Consider the following 21,322-nt stretch of genomic DNA (forward strand, 5'->3'; position numbering starts at 1 on the left):
ACAACCCCCAATTGATCCTGTCCAATGTTAAAAAGCACAAATCCGTCTTTTTTTTGGTGCATCAAGCTACACTCTATTGCATTTTTATTTTTTTTCTCCCAGAATAAAGCAAAAAGCAATGTCTGCATGTCCCAACAAAAAATCCACTGCCAACCCATCCTTGGGAATGAAGGCATGCAAAGATGACGGGCACTTTACTTTTTCTATTAAAAATATTTTTCATAGCTGCTGCTTAGGGGATAACTAAGCAGTTGGAACTGGCACAGGTTGCCCAGAGAAGCTGTGGCTGCACCATCCCTGGAAGTGTTCAAGGCCAGGTTGGACGAGGCTTGGAGCAACCTGGGATAGTGGAAGGTGTCCCTGCCTGTGGAAGGGGGATTGGAACTGGGTGATCTTTAAGGTTCCTTCAAACACAAACCATTCCATGGTTCCATTCTATGAACTACTGGGCAGATTTTATCTGTAATGCCATAGAGGCTCGGATAGCTCATAATTTTTAATTCTTACCCCTGCTGAGGTGGAAGGCTTTATCTGTGATTTCATCAACTTTCAGAGCATTGCTCCACTTGGAACAGATTTTATATTTTTGAACCAGATAGCTAGAATAGTAAGAGATCACATTTTTCTTATTAGTTTGAACCAGGACACATTAGTATGTTGAACACTCGTGTCTAGAGCTACAGTTTCTATAGTTACTAATGCATCAATGTTTCACTGAACTACTGCAATATTCATTTTATAGCAGCTCTGCTTTCCCCTTACTAGAAAGGGAGGTTTGTAAAGGGAATTTTTGGTGAGTTCATCCTGTTGTATGTACTTTTAAGAGCTTTCTCAGGACTCTCTTAACTGACACAGTGTTACCAGGTAATGAAGCAGGAGAGATGTAATACAACTGAAAATTTTAATTTAGTGTGAGATTTGTTCTTCTGTGTGTCTCTAGGAAATTGGACAGCAGGTCCCTGGCTGGAGCAGACATGCAGAACCTCATTAGAAGGGGCAGAATGGTCTCATTTTCATCTTCTAAAATTGCTGCTTGCAGGTCAATATGAACACTTGAGGGAAGACAAGAAAATTTTAGCATTTATTCTGTTCCAGAGGAAATTATTTTGGCCACAGAAAATGCCATCACATTCTGCTCCCTCAAATCCCCTAGAACTGTTTGATAGAAATCCAGTTCTTCTCCTGCAGCAGAGCCACAGCCACTCCACACACACCTCCTGACCCCCAAGTTCACTGAGGTGAGGCTGCTCAGGTTGGTAAAACACACACCTTTCCCTTAACCTGCCACTCTTCTATTTTTGCTGTTTGATTTTAAAGCAAGCCAGAGAAGTTATTAACTATGAGCCTGACTCAGAGCCCATTGGGCTCAGTATAAGGTTTTCCACTGAGTTCAGCTGGGCCAGAGCACCTGGGGTTATTCCTGTGCCCCAAAGCAAGCACCCTTCATAACTTAAGGAGAACACAGGTAGGCTTTTCTCAGACTGAGGTGAAAGGATCAGGCTAATAGCAACCCAAATTATCACATTTGGGTAAGAAAAACTGCCTTTTGCGTGACAGCTCAGAGTCCTCCTCCCCTGTTTGGGAAGGGAATGCATCAAATTATCAGCTTTTGTAGAAATAATGCAGCTGCTCTGTTTAACCCTCACCTGTTGCATAGCTTTGTGATCACAAATGGTGCCTACTTTCCCTAGAAAAACGATACTAAAAGTTTAGTTTGGACCTTATTTGGATCTTATAAAACATATTTGTGGCTTTGCTGTCGCAAACCTGGAATCCAGTGCAGTGATTTGACTTTTTTGTCCTTTCTATGAAGCACCAAGGACTTGCTCTCACCAGCACTCTGAGGTTCTGGACATGCCATCGTGCTGCTGTCTCCATTGCCATCTAGTGGCACCATCCCCAGTCCCACCCGGCCCTGCACAAAGCCCTGACCCACAGCCATGGGCTGTGGTCAGGAACAGGGTCTGGGACCCTGGAAAAAAGGTTCATTCTTTCGATGAAATCAAACTGTGCCAATCAGGTTTTGTTTGGGGGTTTTTTGTTTCTTTTTGCTTCTTGTATTATATTAAACTAACTATAAAAAGTGAATTATCAGTATTTGCTCCCGTTCCTGTCTGCAGGGCTGGGGGTAAGGGAGGCTGAAGGGTGCAGCTGATGGGACAGGGGGGGAATCAAGGTTCCTCTCCACACCCGGGCGTAGGAGAGACCACGGCAGCAGGAGAAGGGTAGGAAGCTCTGCAAAACCATCTACATATAATTCAAAGCTTTCATTTGTTGGCATTTTAAAACCTCCAGGAAGCTTCCAAACAAACTCCTCACCAGGGAAGACCGGCTCATTGACTGCCTGAGATTTAGTCTACAATAAATAATGATCAGTTGCTCCTGTTTTCCCTCCCTCTGGGCACTCATTTGTTTTACTTCCCCGCAGTGTCTCCTCAACACCAACCACTGTTTGTTTGTGTTCTTTAACTGTGTGAATTGCCCTCAGCAAACCACAGGTGACACAGAACTTTGACCTCATTTACCCAGTGCAGGTCTGGCAGAAACTCCATGGCTTTAATGGGGTCGATCTGTGGATGAAGGAGGGAAATGAAGGTTCTTCTTCCCCCACAACCACAAAATTCCTTTTGCCCTCCAAAGCAATTATCTTCTGTTCTCAGGAGAAGAGGGTAAGTCAGAGACAGACACCAGCCCACAGGGTCTCAGTGTCACCTGGTGCCTGTAGCTTCTGCATCCATGAGGGGTTTTATTAACACTATGATTTAAACACAAACCTGAGTTCAAACTCTTCTCCTTGCAGGCACTATGATGACCTGCAGCAAAGCCTGGCACCATAGATACACCCCTGCCATGAACAGCAGCTGGGAAAGGGTGACAGCTGATGAAAAACACACACACACAAATACCTGTGAAATACTGATTGTATTTCTATGCTTTTATAGCAACATAATACTTCAAATGAACTGGGAAACATACTTCCAAATTTTTTAAGTTACCTGTACACCTAAACAACCTGTTTGTGGTTGCTGCCTTGTTGCTGCTTACTAAAATTCATGACTTACTAGTCCCACAGCAACATAATAAATGCCCAGAATCCCACAAGCTTTTGTTTTGCTCTGGAAACAACACACTCAGATAAAGCTCATTTTATAAACACTAAAATTGCATTGCAATATCCGTACATATATATTAAGAAAACCTTCTACCTTTCATAAATACATCATACACAAAATATGTTCCCAAAATACATTCATGCATTTCCCCCATCTAAGGTCCCTGCTTGTACCCAAAGTGTCTAAGGTGGAAAGGGCAAGGCCTGGAGAGAGGCTCGTGTTTGCAGGTGGCTCCAAACCCAGGTGGAGGTTGTGAAGAAGCCTGTGGTGTTTGGGTGGTGTTGGGGTTAACTCCTGCATCAGTGGGTCTAATCCTGCCTCCCTGGTAAAACAGGGCTCCCCTGCACACTGTGCCCCATCAAAGCTGCACCAGCTGCCAAAAGCCACCTTCCATCTTGCCCTTAGCACTTTCAGTTTTTCCAGCAGTTACTGGAGATGATAACATCATGGAATCACAGAATGGTTTGGGTTGGAAGGGACCTTAAAGATCTTGTTCCAATCCCCTGCTGTGGGCAGGGACACCTTCCACTAGACCAGGTTGTTCCAAGTGCTGTTTAACCTGGCCTTTAGCACTTACAAGGATGGGGCAGGGATGCTCAGGGGATGGTCTGGAAGTGGGAATGTCACTATCTGGCTTGGGTAGAAGGGAATCTTGGAATGGAAGAAGCTATTTTCTTGACCACCATCGACCTGAAGAGGGACCACACTCCTAGAGCTGCCATCCCTGTCTGCAACGGGAACAGCTTCACCGCTGCTCTGAGAGCCAGTCCTTTGCTAACAAAGGAAGAAAATGCCCATCCTGTGTCTGTTTATGAAAGCATAAATACACAAAATATACAAAAACATCTACAAAGTAATTCTAAGTAGGAGCTGGCACAAAAAAAAAAAAAAAAAAAAGCACCAGTTTTGCAGCTCGGTAATGTAGGTCTGGTCTCCTGTGAACCTGGCCACAGCCTCCCCTGGAGATGTACCCAGATCATGTGGCTGTGCAAATACAGGCAGACCAAGCACTAACCTTGGGAAGCCAGACGTAAAGATGCCCAAATTCTACTTTTGCCCCACAGAAAGCTCCTGGTCACTATTGCAAGTGCACATTCAAAGGTCACTTTGGGAACGCTGCCCTCTCTACTTGCAAGTAGGCCAGTTACAAGTCAGCATCCCCTTCCCACGAGGCAGTCCTATCCCTTAAGGTAGTGGTCTAGAGGCAAACTAAATTCACTCTAACTTTTCCATTTACCCAACCCCTATGTCTTTTCAGAACAACCAAAGAGAAGCATTGCATAGATCTGTATCTCATGTCTTCCCACACCCAGCAAACAACAAGAAGTTCAAGTTTTGCACAGTACATTACAAAAGGCATCACTTTGAAACAACACAAGAAAGAAAATGAAGTGTCACCACGGTGTAAACCCTGCAATGAGTGAGGCAGTGAGTGTACAGTGCTCGGCAGCTCTGGGGAAGGCTGCCCGTAGTGTCCTGATGGATTTGCTAATCAAATCTCCTCTCAAACCTATCTCCCATCACATGGTAATAGGAACTTGCATAATAAGAGAACCTGATCCTGGACAAACAGAGACTGCTGTGTGTCACAGGAAGGAGGAGGACACTGCTAGGGCCGTCTGCTTTGCATACAGCAGTTTAAGGGCCAGTTGTCCTGGCTGCAATGCAGACTGCAGGACAGCAGTGCTCTTTCCAGGCTTGGGAAGTCCCAACAGAAGTTTTGCTACAGTTGGCTTTACAATTGAGATATTAGGGCCCAGATCCTCTGGTGGTTTAAACCCCACATGCTCCATTGGAGTTACTGGTGCTTATTTCCACGAGTGGAGAACACGGTCCTCGCTTGTCACAGACACAGAATAAAGCTATGATAGCCCTTTCTTTAAATAAAATTAAATAACTGCATATGGCACCAGCGCATGATTTTCAATGTGCTTCTGCCAACAAGGAAACAGCAAAGCACACCAGTGGTTAATTAAATTATTCATCTTCGGCTAAAAAAAAAAAGTTATAATATTACTGTTAATTTAAAAACCCCTGGGGACCGCATAACATCTTCTCATTGTATTTTTGAGGCTGAGAAAGTCACTTGCACGAGTACAGCACTATATATCCTCTTCAGCTGGCAGTGAAGGCTTGTGCTCCTGGAGGTCACCGTTGCCATTTTCGGATGCACCCGAGCTGCCTGGAGCCGACTCCGGTGGCGGGGGTTTGTAGAGTAAACAGGAGACTATAAAGAAGGTTGTCCCAAGCACCTGCAGCCACAAAGACACCCCGTTACTCTCTGCTCCCCACAAAACCTGGTGCCTATCCCACACCTGGAATGAGATTTGCTGACCAGGCTTTGGGGAGGAGGTGATGCTGGGGGCCAGCCCCATAGCAATGGGACAGTGAGAATTTATCCCACATAGACATCTGGAGCACAGTGCTGCACGAGGCATTTGCTGCAAAGCTTTTGAGAGCCTCTTTATCACAGCAACTGCTAAAGACTACTATCTAGGGCAACTGCTTGTTTGGGAGCAGTTAAAATGATGGTTTTCTGCTAATAAATAAAACCCACATAAGCTCTTATTTTCTAGCAGTGGTCGGGGAATGGTTATTTACAACCTGCCCAAAAAGCCATCCCTCACTCTCACTAACACACTGCAGTTATGTCTTTTACTCCATTTCTAGCAAAAATCACTTTGGTTACTGTTTGCAGGAGATATTTCATATGGTGCAAAACAAGCTGTAAACCTAGAAAATAATGGGAATTTAAGAGAATGATGGTGTCTGGAGCACCATTACCTGGTGAGAAGGAAACGGGGCTTTTGACTTCCCTGAGAACATTTCTCATGTAAAAATTTAATTTCGTCTGGGGGAGGCCAGATCAGGGCAACCCAATTTTGTGGAATTCTCTCCCAGAGAAAAATGTTGTCTCCTAAAGACCTGCTTGTTTTATCACCTTGTAGACCAGTCCAGCGATGAGGGTGTATCTGCTCATGGCTGAGTTCTGGTAAACGTAGCAAGAGCCCTGCTCACCACACTGGTCCTGCCAGAGCAGGCAGGATTTATCAATCATGGATCCAAAGGCAATGGGGCCAGGGATGCCTCCTGTGGGAAGAGAGAGTGGAGCTTCAGTCTGGGCAGCACCTACACACCAGTCCTGCAACTCACAAGGTGTTTGCAGAAAAGCATCAGGCTCTGCTGTTACCATGATTAGGAAAACTCATCCTGCAGCACCCAGAGCCACAAGGTATCAAAAATACACTGGATTTCCAGATCTGAGAGTCCAGCAGGTCTTTTGACCATCCTGACCTACGTGTTGCACAAGAGCCAAAAGACACACACGGGAGTTTCAATACATCTGCTCCTTTTCTTAAAATAAGGACACGTTGCCAGGACATTGCTCCTCTTCCACCTGTGATGTGTCACAGAACCCTCCATTCAGTTTGCAAATCACATGCAAAGGGAATTAGGTATTTCTGAATTACAGTAAACAAAAGAAAGCATCCTCCTTTCATCAGTACGTCCTACTCCCTTCTTTTCTAACCCGACGTGTTTTATTCTTAGATGACAGCTTGGTACACACTCCACAAAACCAGCAGACCATACCAGTGCTCAAATTCACTCTGCTCCATACCTAGTGTCCGCACCACAATCCACTGGATCCCAAGTGCAAAGGACCTTTGCCTGTCGGAAACACACCTGGGGAACACAAGGGGTTTGTTTAAAAATGCTGCCAGGCTGCCTGGCACCTCCCTGCCCCACAACACCACATCCCACACACCTGGGACCTCCAACCCCTCTGGAGGCTGAGGATCACCCCAGTGCAATGTGCCCCCACCACTGCTGTAAACACGGCAGAGGATAAAGCTTCCAATGCTAAAATCTGCTTTCCCAGATAGACTGGGAAAGGATTAGTCCTGATGTCTCCAGGCTGCCAGCCTGGAGGTGAGGTGGTTCCCATCACACCTTCTCCATGGCTTAAGCAGGATAAAGAGGAGAGGTGGATGCTGAGGCTTCTTGCAGCACTGGCAGAGGCTGAGGCCATCCCGTGCTTACCGCAGAGTGGCAGTCAGGGCAGGAATGCTGCTCAGGAAGGTGAAGAGGATGACCACGAACATGAAGCACAGGAGCAAGGGCTTTTTCGCACAGGACGAGGTGCATTTCCCTGCCTCTGCATCGCCAGGGCCGGGCAGGAGGGTTCTGTTGACACAGCTACACTCACGATAGACCTGGAGAAAAAAAAGGCTGGTAGGTGTTCTGCCAAGGAGAGCACAGTGACAGTCAAAGCTTTAAAAATCATGAAATTTAGGGAGGGCAGAAAACAGCTGGTTTCACTCCCGGAATGGATGGAAGTGGAAATCAAGCTGCATTCTTGACACACTTCTGTTTCAAAGCAAAGCATTAAGTAAGAGAAATTAACTCTGTCAGGCAGCCTTTGAATGCAGAATATCATCTCTACCCTTCTTAAGCCTCTGTCTGGCTCTATGAGCAACATGCTGGAAGGATGAGGAAGTACATCATGTTCACTGAAGACCCAAAATAAACATTAGAACAGGAATTAGGTGCCTATCAAGTTCCCTGCCTGCCTGAGTGATTTACCCTGGATTTCAGCACAGTTTGACCCAGAATGAGGCAAAGATGACTGGATATAATGAGAGAAGCAAAGCAGGGTGACCTCTGGGTACCTTCTGTACCGGAGAGCATCCATCCTGCCCCAGACTTTTACAATAATCTGTAGCAAAGCTCAAACCTGTGGACAGTTTTGCAAAGCCAGCCAAATCACTCCAAAGATGTGCCACCACCTTGTTAATACACAGTGCTTTCAGACATACCTTCTTGCCATTCCTGAGTTTTTCAGACACTTTTTTGCACCCAGCGTGGCAGGGAGAGTAATACATAATGTCATCACTCCCGCAGACAGGGCTGTAGGTGTCCTGCAAACAGCCACACTTGGCGTTGCAGGCTGCTGTCAGGTTGAGGTGCCCACCGGGCAAAGCACTAAGGGAAACACAGGAGCAGTCAGTGAACAGTGTTTTCCAGGAGGAGATGAGTAGAGGAAGAGAAGGGGAGACAGTAGGAGTTGCAGTGGATACCCAAGGAGCATAAAGCCAGGCTTGGGAAGGGTTTCATCTCACCCAATTTAAACTGTGCCCTGGAGCTGTCTCTTTCCCACAGCTACCAAGGGAGTTTAAGTGACCAGCTCTTAGGGTGACACTTCCATTTGGAGAGGAGATTCCCAGTTTTGGTCCAGTTTATCCCACTGGCTAGAGATGGAGGACACTGTGAAGGCAACTGAAGAGTGGAGTATCTTACATTCTGGTACTGCTGATCTCCCTTCCCTTACTAACTAGGGAGTCTCTTCTATAAACTCCATCCAGTTGCAAAAATTAGGACATCTATTTTCTGTGTCTCACCCTCAACATCTGCCTGTAGGACTGACTAGACACCAGCTTTCATCCCCAACACATTCACATGAGACTGCCACCAGCACTGTGTGTTTGGAGTTATCCTTCTATTCTGACCAGGGCCCCACTGCACAGACAGATGGGATGGTTGTTGTTACCTTCCGTCGTACATCTGGGTTACTCCTGCCATTGGCATGTTAGGGCAGTGGATAAAAAAAATCAATATCGCCAGCAGACTTGTCACTGTGCAAAGTAAACACAATTTGATGATTCCTGAACAGCGGAGTTTGAATTTATTCACAAGGAATCCTCCCAGGAATGTGCCTCCCCCTCCGGCTGGCACGACCAGATAACCTGGAAAAAAGGGGGAAAAAACCCACAAGCAAGTTTAGAAATGTCAGCAAGGAGTTTTCATGTTTGAATACATTAATTGCAGTGTGTCTTGCATATAAAGGACCCCTTGGTTGCTGTGTGGTTTCTTGGTGGGAGTTCAGTGGACGTTGCTATAGTAGGTGGTCCTCCGTAACAGCTCAGGTAACGTGGCTTGAGCCTGGTAAAGAGCTCTTCCTACCCAGAAATCTTAAAACTGACTCTTTCAGGAGCACATCATGAGTCTTGATGATTGTTGGAGACCACTGCCTTAGTCTGTGTTACAGCAGTTATACGAGGATCCTCCCAGTTTTTGGGTGCTGACAAAATATGTCCCCCAGCTCAGACATCCCTCATTACAGGAAATGTTTAGTCAATGTTTCCTGGTAATGCACTAGGAGCAACACGCTACAATTATTTTGCCTTCCTCTAGAGGGTAACAGACGGCTACAGAAGTGACCACATTTCTTCCTGATGTCAGTAGATACAGCTCTGGAAATGCACTTGGTGGAGATGAGCTGATGAAAATAATCCTATCTAACAGCTGAAGAGGATAACAGCTCTGCAAATGAACTGCAAAGCACCTGTCTCCACTCTAAATGGGCTAAAGTGCTCTTCTATTTGTTGGCAAAATGGGAAAACACTGCAAAAACGTGGTTTCCTTACCAAAAAATGTAGCAGCTTCAGAGGCACTTAAACTAAACTGAGACTCCAGGAATTTGGGTCCAAAGGTGGACATCCCAGCAATGAGGGTGGCTTCGGTTGCTCCTGCTAAGCAGAGGAAGATGAAGGTGGGGTTCTTCAGAAGTAGCAGCACTGATCTGGGAAGGACAAATATATTGGAATTGAATCACTGTGGCACATTTTGACTTCAGGTCTGACCCTATCTTTTAAGTCAGAAGGATCACATGTAAGATGAGGCAGCATCCCATCGTGCTGCATCTCTTTGAAAGAAAAATACCAAAAGGGAGCTAATTGGGGGTTGAAAGAGCAGGGATCTTCTCCACTTATGCTTATCGAGTCCTACCAGCCCAGGAAGGATGCTGAGGGTACCCTCACCTGTCCCTATGTTCCTGCACAGGGTAGATGTCACAGTGTGTGATATAATTCACACCCAGGGCACCCACGACTTCCAAAAGGATGATTTCAGCAGTAATTTTCCAGCTTTTAGGGTCAGGCTGAGTATTTTCTATCCTTAAACGAGGCAATAGTGAAAGGACATTACTCCTCACTAAATCTCAACCATTTCAAGGTTTTATTAGGCCCTGATGGCAGGTATCTTGGGACTCCTGACTCAAGAAAGAGCAGGGAACAAAGCAGTGCTACATCCTCACATACACACATTACTCATGTACCCACATCCTCATAAGAATTATAACCTTGGGGGAAATACCAAGCAAGCCTTTCTATATGGAGGAAAGACCTCCAAGACACCTTATATCCACTAAAAAGTGGAAAGCAATCTTTATTCCACAATCTAAGCACAGTTTTACTTGAAGCTTAATGTATAAGTTGAGTAAATACATTTTACTTTGACCCACCAGGATTTAGTAGATATGCCATAGATATGCCTGAAAAATTGCCATGTGTAATTTATATGCAGATCCAGCAACAATTCCATCTCTGAGACACAGAAGGGCCCTCAGGCACATGGGATGGTCTCAATTATCTCTCTCTATCTCGGATATTGGACTAAGAGGGCTGATACTGCTTTGCAGGGGATGTTTTGTAACAAGCTTGAAATTCTGCTGCGTGACTTTCCCCAAGCCAAGCTCAGACCGATGCCACAGGTTATCCCATTTCTGGGATGGGCACAAACCTGGTCATCCTGCAACAATGGCAGCAACAGGGATGCTCACTGAACAGAAAGGAACAGCCACTTACCACTCCTGTTCCAGAGGAGGTGTGAGATCAGAGAAAACCTACTGCAGAACAAGTGAGTGAGAGATGTGCTGAGGCTCAGCCTCAGATTTGTGCAACTTTGCTCACATCAAACGGAGAATTTTGTTACATTGAAAGAACAAATAAGCTGAAACACAGGAATACCACACATTCCTACACTTTGACTACGTGGAGCTGAATACTAAACATTGTGTAGCTCTTGGGATTAGTTTAATTTACTAACCTATTTTCCAGATCTTTTCAACTATGCTTAATTTGGAAGCACAAAGCCTAATCTTTTAGTGAAAAAACGCTTGTGGACCTTGTGGCTGATGCAGAAAATGGACAGTGCCTTCCCCTTTTTACAGAAAAGAGTCATTCCCTGGCACTAGTGTGACTTTGTGCCCTTTGCCAGGTTAGACTTGCAGGTAAAAAAATGCAAAGGAACTCCTTTCAGCACTTGAGTAAGAATTTACTGATGTAATTTAATCTGTTTGAAGACAAAAGACGTAGTTGTGAGCAGCTATGGCACATAAAACTTTACTAAAGTCAACACAGACCTCTTCATCGCTATCAATAGGACTTTAAACACACCCAGAAACCACACAACTCTTGAATAGCCTTGATTGTCCTCAGTTTTTGCAGCCACAGGGATTGCAGGAGGCTCAGCACCTCACAGAGGAGAATCCCATCAGGTATAAAAGCTGACTCTCCAAATCTTTACTGATATGGGCACACATAGGAACTCTTTCATCACTTAATGGTTCTCCTGAGGAGGTTGGCACCACCTGTATAACCAGAACCTGCTCCTCTGAGAAACCCTGGCATGCCCAGGACACCTCCTCTCCTGGCACAGCTCTACATGCCTTCTATTGGCGTCCCTCTGCTCTGACAGGAGGGGTTATTCCAGGAGAGCAATCATATGGAACCAGAGAAAGGAAAATACTATTTTATCAGGGCTTTTCAACCCAAGAGTTAAGACAGAAGTTTCTTCAGGGCAGAGGATTAAACTGCATGGGCTACATTCCTGTAAGCTCCTGCTCTTAGGCAGCACTGTGAGTACAGCAACTCATTAACCTCGCTTAGAAAGGACCTGATGGCATGGAACAGCATTTTATTTCATCAGTATTTCTGCTTATCTTTGTGAGACTGTTCCTGTCCATCCTGTAAGAAAATGTGTAGCACATGATCCCTTACTAAAACAAAAGGAACAGTGAGTGTTCCTTTGGCCTCACTCTCCAGCCTGGTCCACATGTCCCCAAGAGCTGCCTGCACAGATGTGATCTTTTTAATGCAAGTTTCCAGAATAGCAAGCCTTTAAGGCACTTCCCTTTTATTAATCAAAACCAGGGACCATAAAAGTCTGTTGGGCTTTTGCTTTCAAATGAAAAGGTCTGGACTGATCTAAATTGTTTGATAAAGGTTGCCCACCTTCAGCTATTTGTTCTTCAGGAACGAGGGGTGAAAGAAGTTGCTCCCGAAGGAGGCCTATCTCCTTTCCTGCTGTCAGACAGCCTTCACCAAGAAACAGCGGGAGCTTTGTTCCAGAGAAGCAAGAAAAGCATCAACCACTGAATTTCATCCCTCCCTGCTACCCTCTCTGTTTGTGTTGGTTTTAGTCATAACCTTATCATTATTTAAATGCAGGTTCTGAATTTAATTTCCGTGCGGAGAATAAGCCATGACCTTGGAAAATGGCACCCAGTCAAGAATGCCATTTAATAACAGTATTGAAATCTGTTCAATGTAATATTCTTCATAAAACTGTCTTAACCCCTGGTAAACTTCCTACGAAGTCTCCAAGAATTCCAGACCGATGTGAGTCACTGTGTTGACACAACACAGATCGATTGGTGCTGAAAACTCTGGTACTGAGCACCTGCTTCCACCCTCCTCTGCCAGCACAACAGCAACACCACAACTACAGCTCAGAAATAATTGTTGGCAGCGGCCTGGGGTTTGGCAACACTGAGTGTTTGCCTTTGCACGGAGCAGCCGTCACACACACGGATACAATCTCCTCCCTAAAAATGGTCCTGGGAGAAATACAAAAAAGAAAAAGCCCCTTATTGACTGCAAGCTCCAAAAGGATTCGATACCCAGGTGTCTCTGTAACATCCAGAGCCTGAATGCCAGCTAACCCCAAGCTGTAAATAAAGCAGCACCTCTCCCCCTGCCCTCCACTTAAATACAACTCAACACAGAAAAAAAAAAAAATCACAAAAGATTTTAAAGATTTATCGCAGAAGTTTCCAGGCTAAAAGACCACGTTTTATTTTGGCCACTGGCTTGTTCCCAGTCAGGACTCCTTAAAAGCACCTCCTACCAGACCTCGCTGGGTCCAAGCCTGCTCGTCTGCACCACTCAGCCAAGCAGCAGCTCAGGGATTAAGCAAGTTGCTGTGTCACTGCCTTGCTGGAGAGATAAGAAGTAGTAACACATAAAAGGTGGCTGGAAGATGTGAAGGCAAACGGGGAAAAAAAAGGAAACTAAGAATAAAAGAGAAAGGGAACTGAAAGCTACAGCGAGGCATATCTTGTTCCCTGGATTTGGAATGGAGCTGTGAGAATCAGGGGGCCTTGTTTCATCTTGTTTCTCATTAAAAGGCCAAACAGGGATCTAACATAAGTAAAAATAGAGGAAAAGAAAAAAGCCCCAAGGGGCTGGGGAGGAGGAGATGTTGGAAAACACGCAATTGGGCCAGGTGAGGGCAGCCATAAGCAAACAGGCAGAAAAAATGCTGCTGGGGAGAGGGAATGAGCTGGCCACGCCTGCTCCTCTCCCGTCACCTAAAGCTTGGCATCAAGATACTCTCAGTGAAACTCAGTGTGTGGCACAGGACTGCAGGTGGATCTGCACACACGGATGTGAGCTTCTGAAAACCCCAGATGGGACCAGCCCCTTGTCCCCTGCTCTCCCATGGGATCCCCAGCACCAGTTCTAGTTCAGCCCCTTCACCGAGAGCCCCCAGACGCTGACGGGACCAGGCATTTTTGCACCTCCTCTGTAAGAAAGTGTCATTGCTTGAGATGGGCAAAACCTTTGAGCTGGCAGGGCTGAAAGCAAGCTCAACCTGAGCCCATTACTCTCTCTCCTCTGGAGAGGGCTCCCCGAACCTCAGGCATGAGGTGGTTTTCTCACCGAGGCAGATCTTTAACTGTTTTCCCGAAGTCTGGATCCGATGCTTTTTTGTGGCTCCCATCCTTTATCTGATGAGCCTCTGACACCCTCATAACAATATATCGCTGAGATCCTGCAAATGAGAGGCAAACAGGAACAGGGAGCGTGTCAGACACGGGATGTGGATGCTACTGAAGCAGAGGATTTGCAGAGGGAAAATGCAATGTGACATCCTCCCTCCACCAACAGCTGCAAGGGAGAAGCAGTAAAAGAGGCAGATGGAAAGCCAAGGCGGTGAAATCATTTTGGGAATTACAACTTAAGCACTGGAAGTTCTTCCTTTATCCCTGTGGCCCCAGCTACACACGTGCATGAGGATGCAAGCCCCAAGGCAGGTGTGAGCAGTGCAGTCCCAGCCCCAGCCCTGGGGGAGCCACGTACCTGGGAGGCGCTGGGGGTACCCCAGGATGGGGATGGAGATGAGGAGGGAGGCTGCTCCGGCCCCGAGGAAGCCGATCCACCACGCCCCCACCCACAGCGTGTTCTCCGGGGAGATGCCAATCCTGTGGGAAGCGAAGCCAAAAGGGCACAAGGGAGAGAGGTGGCGGTTGGAAACAGAGCAGGACAGCTCGGTGTGCCTCTTGTTGAGGCTGGCAAGGGCTGGGGGAACACAGGGTGGGGGTGACAGGGAAGGAAACTGAGCTCTGGCTCCCCTGTGGTGATCTGATGGGGATGCCACATCCACCATCCCTCCTGCCACCCTGCCTCCTGCCTGTCTGACCACTTAATGAGCCCAGGAAATTATATCATTTAATTCTCATTTCATCTCTGGCTTGTACATTCACCTTACCCCTTTTCATTTGTGCTTTGGGGGCTGCTAAGATCCTTGCTCCACCCTAAAACCACACTTTGCAATAAAACTGGTGCAAATAACCCATTCCTTCACCTGGAAACCCGTTTCCCCTTTTTAATCCATTCATCTGGTCTAGTGGAAGGTGTCCCTGCCTATGGCAGAGGGGTTGGAACTAGATAATCGTTAAGGTCCCTTCCAACCCAAACCATTCTATGATTCTGTGATCTGCCAAAGAATCTGTAAGGAAACAAGAATAAATTACAAACACTACAAAGCAAGGAGGGACTAAGCATCCTGGTGGGATGACTGAGAGGACCATCAGCACTGCTGGTAGCACTGCTCATCAGGGAACTCATTCAAAAAATTCACCTGCTGCTCATAGCCTCATTAGCACAGGCAGTGCAGCGTGAAGGAGGATTTAAGCTGACAGGTTTGTCAGCAATTTCCCTCCAGTAGCAGCACTAATGCAAACCACTCTTCCAGCCTCTCCCCCCTGCAGACACATCACTGAACACCCCAGGCACGCCTCCACCCAGCCATCAGGTCATTGTTTCAGATCATTGTTATTTTTTTTTTTTACCCCAAAGGAAACTTAGAGCATAAAGGGAAAGGAACAAGATTTTTTTTTAACGACTTACTCTCTGCCAATTTCAGTATAAATATTTAGAAACATTCCTCCTACCAGATAACCCGCTGCAGGCCCAAGGATTGCAGCAGTGTAGAAAACAGCTGAAAGGGAAAACAAGCTGTGTTAGACAAACAGCAGCCTGTCAGCCAGGGATGCTGCAGAGCACTGCTGGTGCCCAGCATCCCCAGCCCAATTCCCTCCTGGATGCAGGATGCTCAGCCCCTGGCCACATCACACCCCTCTCCCTAAACCACTGAGACACAAACACATAGTTCTAACAAGTTTTCATCTCATGCTTTTGTCCCAGGGAAACTTTTGCATTCAACCTGGGAATTTTTATAGCAAGGGGCAGGCAAATTTGGTTCAGTGGAAAAGCTTATTTAGCAGGGATGCATCTGACCCTGCTGCCACATCCCAGCTGCTGGCAGGATGAGCAGCACTGTTCTCTTCCCACTGATGACACGCAGTGTCTACACTAAACATGGCACCACTGGCAGTTATTTTGGTTTGCTGTTTAAACAACAACATATGGAAAGATCATCAACTTGCTGATGATCTCCCTGTGATCTCCTTCCCACACTACACAGCCTTCTGATACAACGACATGGGCAGACTGATAAATTTTGGAATTGCCAAAAGATCACCCTTTTAGCAATTTCACCAAACAGGACTATGGGTATCTGGCAGCTGCTAAGTGAGCAGCGATACAGAGGAGTGAGCTGAGCCTCTGTTCCTGGCTGTGCTTTGCACCAGCAGTGACCAAAGCCCAGTGACCATCCCTGCTCTGCTGAGTCACTAAAGGGGTGATGATCTAAAGATTTAGATTAGATATAAGAAAGGAGTTTTTTACAATGAGGGTGGTAAAACACTGGCACAGGCTGCCCAGACAGGTGGCAGATGCTCCATCCCTGGAAACATTCAAGGTCAGATTGGACAGGGCTCTGAGCAACCTGAACAAGTTGAAGGTGTCCCTGCTCGTTGCAGGGGGTTGGACTAGATGACCTTTAAAGGTCATCTATTCTGTGGTTCTATGTCCCCGTGCACAGATGGGGTATGGCCTCGTGGCTGCCTGCCAGAGATGTTAATGCCATGCACACACCAGGGCATGGCCAGAGGACTCTCCCCAGCTGGCTCCATGCCAGGAGCAGGAGGCACCTCCTGATCCTCAAGGCATGCGCTGCAGGGGAAAAATACCCAGCTGTGCTTGCAGTTCATCACAGTAAATAATCCAAACCTCCCCAGCAGCTGCCAAGTCCCTCTGATTTCCACCTCGCCCGTTATCAGGAACAAAAGACTGAGCAGTGCCAGGAGAGGTGTTCTCACTGTGGGCTGTTGGGTGCTGAGGCAGAGGAACCACCTCTCCCTCCCACCACCCCGCCCATGGGTTCGAGCTGCCCCTCCTGCCCCACTCACCAATGTACACAGGGGAGTAGTTAGTCTTGACGTTTTCATCTAAATAGGTGACGCCGAGCGTGTAGAGCGGCGTGGCTCCCATCCCGTGCAGGAACTGCCCCAGCATGAAGACAAACCTGTAGCCGGAGAGGCTGGAGGCAGCCTGGGAGCACGGCAGGCTCTGGTTGCCCCCGCAGACACCCACCTCGGCCGCCGAGTGTGCCTCGTACTGCGCCGTGGTGAAGTGGGGCAAGGCGAAGAGCAGGGAGCCCAAGCCCATGACCAGCACCCCCCAGCCCAGCCAGCGTGGTTTGTGGCCGTTCCCCCCAAAGTAGCTGACGAAGGTCAGGCAGACACAGGCCGCGATGTCGTAGGAGCTGGCGATCAGCCCGCTCTGGTAGCTGCGGAGGTCGAAGCGGCGCTCGATGGAGGTGATGACGGTGTTGATGAAGCCGTTCACGGTCATGCCTTGCAGGAAGGAGGCCACGCAGAGGAAGAACAAGACGCCCTTGGACGTGTTGCAGAGCTGTAAGCACCTGGGGGTGAAACCCCCCCAGCCACAGGCCAGTTCCTCCTCTTCAGCTGACACGTATTTAATCCCTTCCTCGAACGGGGTCTCCTCCTCTCCCGGGGTGGTGGAGCAGAGGGGTTCAGCACACGAGTCAGAGGGGCTGGGCACAGCGGGGGAGGTGATGCCATTGCTCACTGGGGTGTCACAGGCATCCAGCCCGCTCACAGCACTGAAAGTCCGGCCGGCATTGCCAGGACGAGGAGACGGGTGGGAGAAGTCAAGAGTCTGAGTGAAACAAAAGCCATTTTCTCTGGTGGAATTCTGGGGCATTGCCATGAACAGGAACACAGAGTTGAGCAGCAGGTCAAGGTGGGCTGGTGGCCAGGGCAACTTCACGGGGCAGCGAGGACTGGCCTGTCCAGGAGATGCAATTTTCAGAGCTTACATCAGTAGGGAAATGGTGAAGGTCTGAGCCAAGAGCATTCTGATCTCTGGAAAGAGAATTTTTACATACCTTTATATAAAACCATGCTTAAACCCCTAATATTTTTCCTTTTCTTCCTTTTTTTTTTTAATAAGTATAAGCATTCCCCTGTGCAGTTCACCCGGTCGTGTACTCTCCACCATGAGGTGTGTTGGTACCTCAGGTGTCATTAACATTACAGAAAAGAGCAAAACATTCAGGAGCATTAAAAAAAAAGCACCTCTGAGGAAGTCTCCCCAGCAGCTTAAGCCCCCCATCTCTCCTCTGGTAAAGGCCTGGTCAAACCCCCACAACCTCCATCCCTCTCCTTCCCCCTGCAGAGAGCAGCCCGCACAGCTACACGTTTCCCACTGCTTAAAGTCCTTTGGTCTCTCTCACACTCTGCCAATAACAGTTTATAATTATCCTGAAAAGTTTCCACAGTCAGATTGATTTTATTCCAAGCCCTCAGATCTGTTTACAACTATTCAGTAAAATCCTTTCTACAACTAATTAGACTACATGCCATTTCAGAGGGAGCTGGAGGGCAGAGGCAGCTGACTCTAACCTGATTACTGATGCAGACTGCCTTCTTTCAACCAGTTCCTGTGCATTGCAGCACCTGACTGTGCCAGCAACCAAGAGTATTTCTCCTTAAATACCTTGGCTGAACTATAAATGATGAAATTAATAAGGTTCTCCCTTGAATACTGTGGAAGGTGTTTTGTTAGAGAGCATCTTCAAAGCATCCTGTATTTCCCAATATTTTTTGCCAGCATCTGTTTGAGATGTTCCTATAAAAACATTTCCCCTGAGATAGTAATCAGCCTCATCAGCAGGGAATGGGGGAAAGGGCATTTGTTTCCCTGACAAAATCTCCCACATTCAGATGGCTGTAACCTGGGAATATTGCAGCCTTTGGTGAAGATGTTAGTACTTATCTGTAGGTTGCTGGAAAAAACACTGACATTTGCTGAGTAGATAATGGTGTGCACAAGCACTGATGGGCTTTCCTGTACTGGCAGGTCTTGAAGGCACTGGAACAAGAGGATTTGGCAGAAGGTGATGCTCAGAACAGCACCAAGGTCCTGTTCCCACCCCAGAAGGGCAGATCACATGTGCTACCAAATATTAAACATTCAGGACAGTAATGCTACAACAGGTCTGGTCCTTAAGGTAAGTTAAACAAATGAGATCCACCTTTCATTTGCAAAATTTTATTTTAATTACCCAGTCTGAGGAGCAGAGTGCATGGACTATTTCAGGGTTCAGATTTCAGCATGAATTTGATGCAGAGCAGGTGAGCCTGGCAGAAAGGAAGGCATGGCTTTGCAGCTCCACGCTGGACTCCTCCAGGTAACTCCTGCCTTAGTTGGCTGAGTGCAGTGCAGGTAACTTTGATGTGCAACATTTAAATGCAAAAACTAACTGCAGGCATTGAAATCCTGCTGCAGAGACAGATTGTTGTAACATGTTGGCACAAAAAGATAATGCCTTGGTGCAAGGCTCTATTTTTTCACTTTTTTTGCCTCTCCAATGTTCTTACGACTCTTACAGCTCTAAATCTGTTTCTCATCTTTGGATGCAATATTGGAAGCAATAAATAAGACTGCTTTAGCACTCTGTTAAAGTCAGGAGTGATTATGAGGTGCTGAATCAGGCTCTAAGGGGAGGAACAGCTTGTGTTCATGTAAATCAAACGTGCCTCCTGCACAGCAGCCACTGACTGCAGCTGCACACTGCCCCTATCAAATGTGTATCAGACTCATGTCTGATGTTACATTTGACTGCACTTGTAAAGAAGGTTTCCTGGCTGGGGACTGATTGTACTCTCACCAATTTCAGTATAGATAAAGCACATCTCTGTTATTACCAGATGCAACCAGGAGCCATGAGTTCCCAAACTGGCCCACCTTCCTTCTGGAGGAAACCCTCTTACCGTCTCTTCACCAGCACTGGGATATGTCCTTTTATACTTCATGAATTTATGTTGATATTTTGATATTTCATGAGTCAGGGAAGAGTAAAGTTTTTATTCCCTTGGTGGCAGGATTTTGGGCCACCTGACCCAGGTGACCACATCACCCTCCCCTTCAACTTCAGTCACCGCTAGTCCTAGTTAACAGCAAACGGGGTGAAACACTTCCAAGCAGCAGATGTTTCCCCCCACCCAAAACCCTTCTCAGCCCCAACACCCACCTCCTGGATATCTCCCTGTGGATCTGAGCTAATGACTTGTGCCCAGGTGCTGTGGGCAGGGAGCCCACTCCTGCTCCGTGCTGTCCACTGAGCTGCTTGTCATCTCTTAAAGTATTTATAAACTGGCTGTGACACATTCACTGTGGGTATTGGCTTTCATAGGAGCCATATGCCACTTTAAAGGACAAAATATAATCTTTAGGGAAAAAAAAAACCAAGCAACTCCACGCACTTCCTAATCATTCTTATTCATCCAAGCCATCCATTTATTGCCTCCCATTCATTTCTGTTTTTAATGACTCAGCTTGTGATTTCTTGCTTACATTGAATCAGTCCCAATGCTATTATCTCCCCGCCATAGATTTCCTCATTTTGCTGCAAGATTTCAACTCTCTTTTTTTTCTCACTGTACAGCTGGTTCCAGAGTGCCAACATTACTGAGTCAACGCAGCACAAGTAGCAAGGCAATGAAAGCATATGATTTGTATTTCCTGATGAAATCTGTAAAGCCTCCCCCCTAATATTTAGCATTAAATCAATAGTAAAATTTACAAGCTTTTCATCAGGTGATCATTTAAAAAGTCACAGGACCAATTAAAAACATTTTGCATTTCTGCCAAAGACTGCTATTAGATTAATGTTACAAATTAACTCATAACTGACATGCAAAATAATCCCATTTGCTGAAACATGCCCAATAATAGTTAATCTTCCCTCTCACGCTATGGTTTTTGACTTTTATGTGGTATTATTGTGGCAAATAACATCTATTCATAACTTCAGCTTTCCATAGCTGAGCACAGTTTATGAGCAGACTTAATAATTTTTTCAATTCTATGGCATACATTGAGATATTTCCTAAGAAACAGGTATAGGGAATTAAAAATTATTAGAAAGTATACTGGAAACTGGGGAGGAGCAGCCCCAGGTGATGCTCGGTGGCTGCCACGGGTTTCCTTTATTTTCCTCAATTTGTGAGACAGACTGACCTTACTGAACAAGTACTTTGAATTTGGGAAAGTCCACACCCAAGTACCAAGCTCGTGTTACTTCAGAAAGGGACGAAGTCATCTGGGTTTGTACATTTAACTTCTCTTGGTAACACACACTGAATTCTTCTCAGATAGTTTGGCCTCAGAGGATTAGCAGTATTATTCTCTCATGGCTGATAAACACCATATGGATCAAGTGTAATCCACTGACTGCTTTAGGAATGGGGAAGCCTCCCAGAAGTGAGATAAATCCACATCTCAGTTCTGTGAATAGGGCACTGGTTCAGTTAAAAGGAGATAAAAGTAAGCACGAGATGAGTGAGTTGTTCCCATGCAACACTGAATTGTTTTCCTGGCAGCTGAGGAACTTTACCCAGCTCACACCAAGTGTGAACCTTACATTTTTTAGCA

At 46.5% G+C, this 21,322-nt stretch overlaps 1 protein-coding gene and 1 long non-coding RNA gene across 2 annotated transcripts; one reads left to right on the forward strand and one right to left on the reverse strand.

Annotated features, from left to right (window-relative positions):
- Positions 1–2,903: 2,903 nt before the first annotated feature.
- On the reverse strand, positions 2,904–17,790 carry SLCO4A1 (solute carrier organic anion transporter family member 4A1). Its single transcript, XM_064674054.1, has 11 exons — positions 16,768–17,790; positions 15,365–15,455; positions 14,315–14,436; positions 13,895–14,006; positions 9,539–9,693; positions 8,662–8,857; positions 7,931–8,096; positions 7,155–7,327; positions 6,733–6,797; positions 6,055–6,203; positions 2,904–5,365 (listed from the first exon to the last, which is right to left on the reverse strand). Exons 1-11 carry the CDS (start codon positions 17,591–17,593, stop codon positions 5,216–5,218), a joined length of 2,205 nt encoding a protein of 734 aa, XP_064530124.1. The 5' UTR covers positions 17,594–17,790; the 3' UTR covers positions 2,904–5,215.
- Positions 17,195–20,473, forward strand: LOC135423611 (uncharacterized). The gene is made up of 3 exons (XR_010434849.1): positions 17,195–17,274; positions 18,746–19,076; positions 20,334–20,473. It is a non-coding gene; the product is annotated as an uncharacterized LOC135423611 (long non-coding RNA).
- The last annotated feature ends 849 nt before the right edge of the window (positions 20,474–21,322 follow it).

This window comes from Pseudopipra pipra, chromosome 17 (genome assembly GCF_036250125.1).
Source record: "Pseudopipra pipra isolate bDixPip1 chromosome 17, bDixPip1.hap1, whole genome shotgun sequence".
Classification (NCBI taxonomy): Eukaryota; Metazoa; Chordata; class Aves; order Passeriformes; family Pipridae; genus Pseudopipra; species Pseudopipra pipra.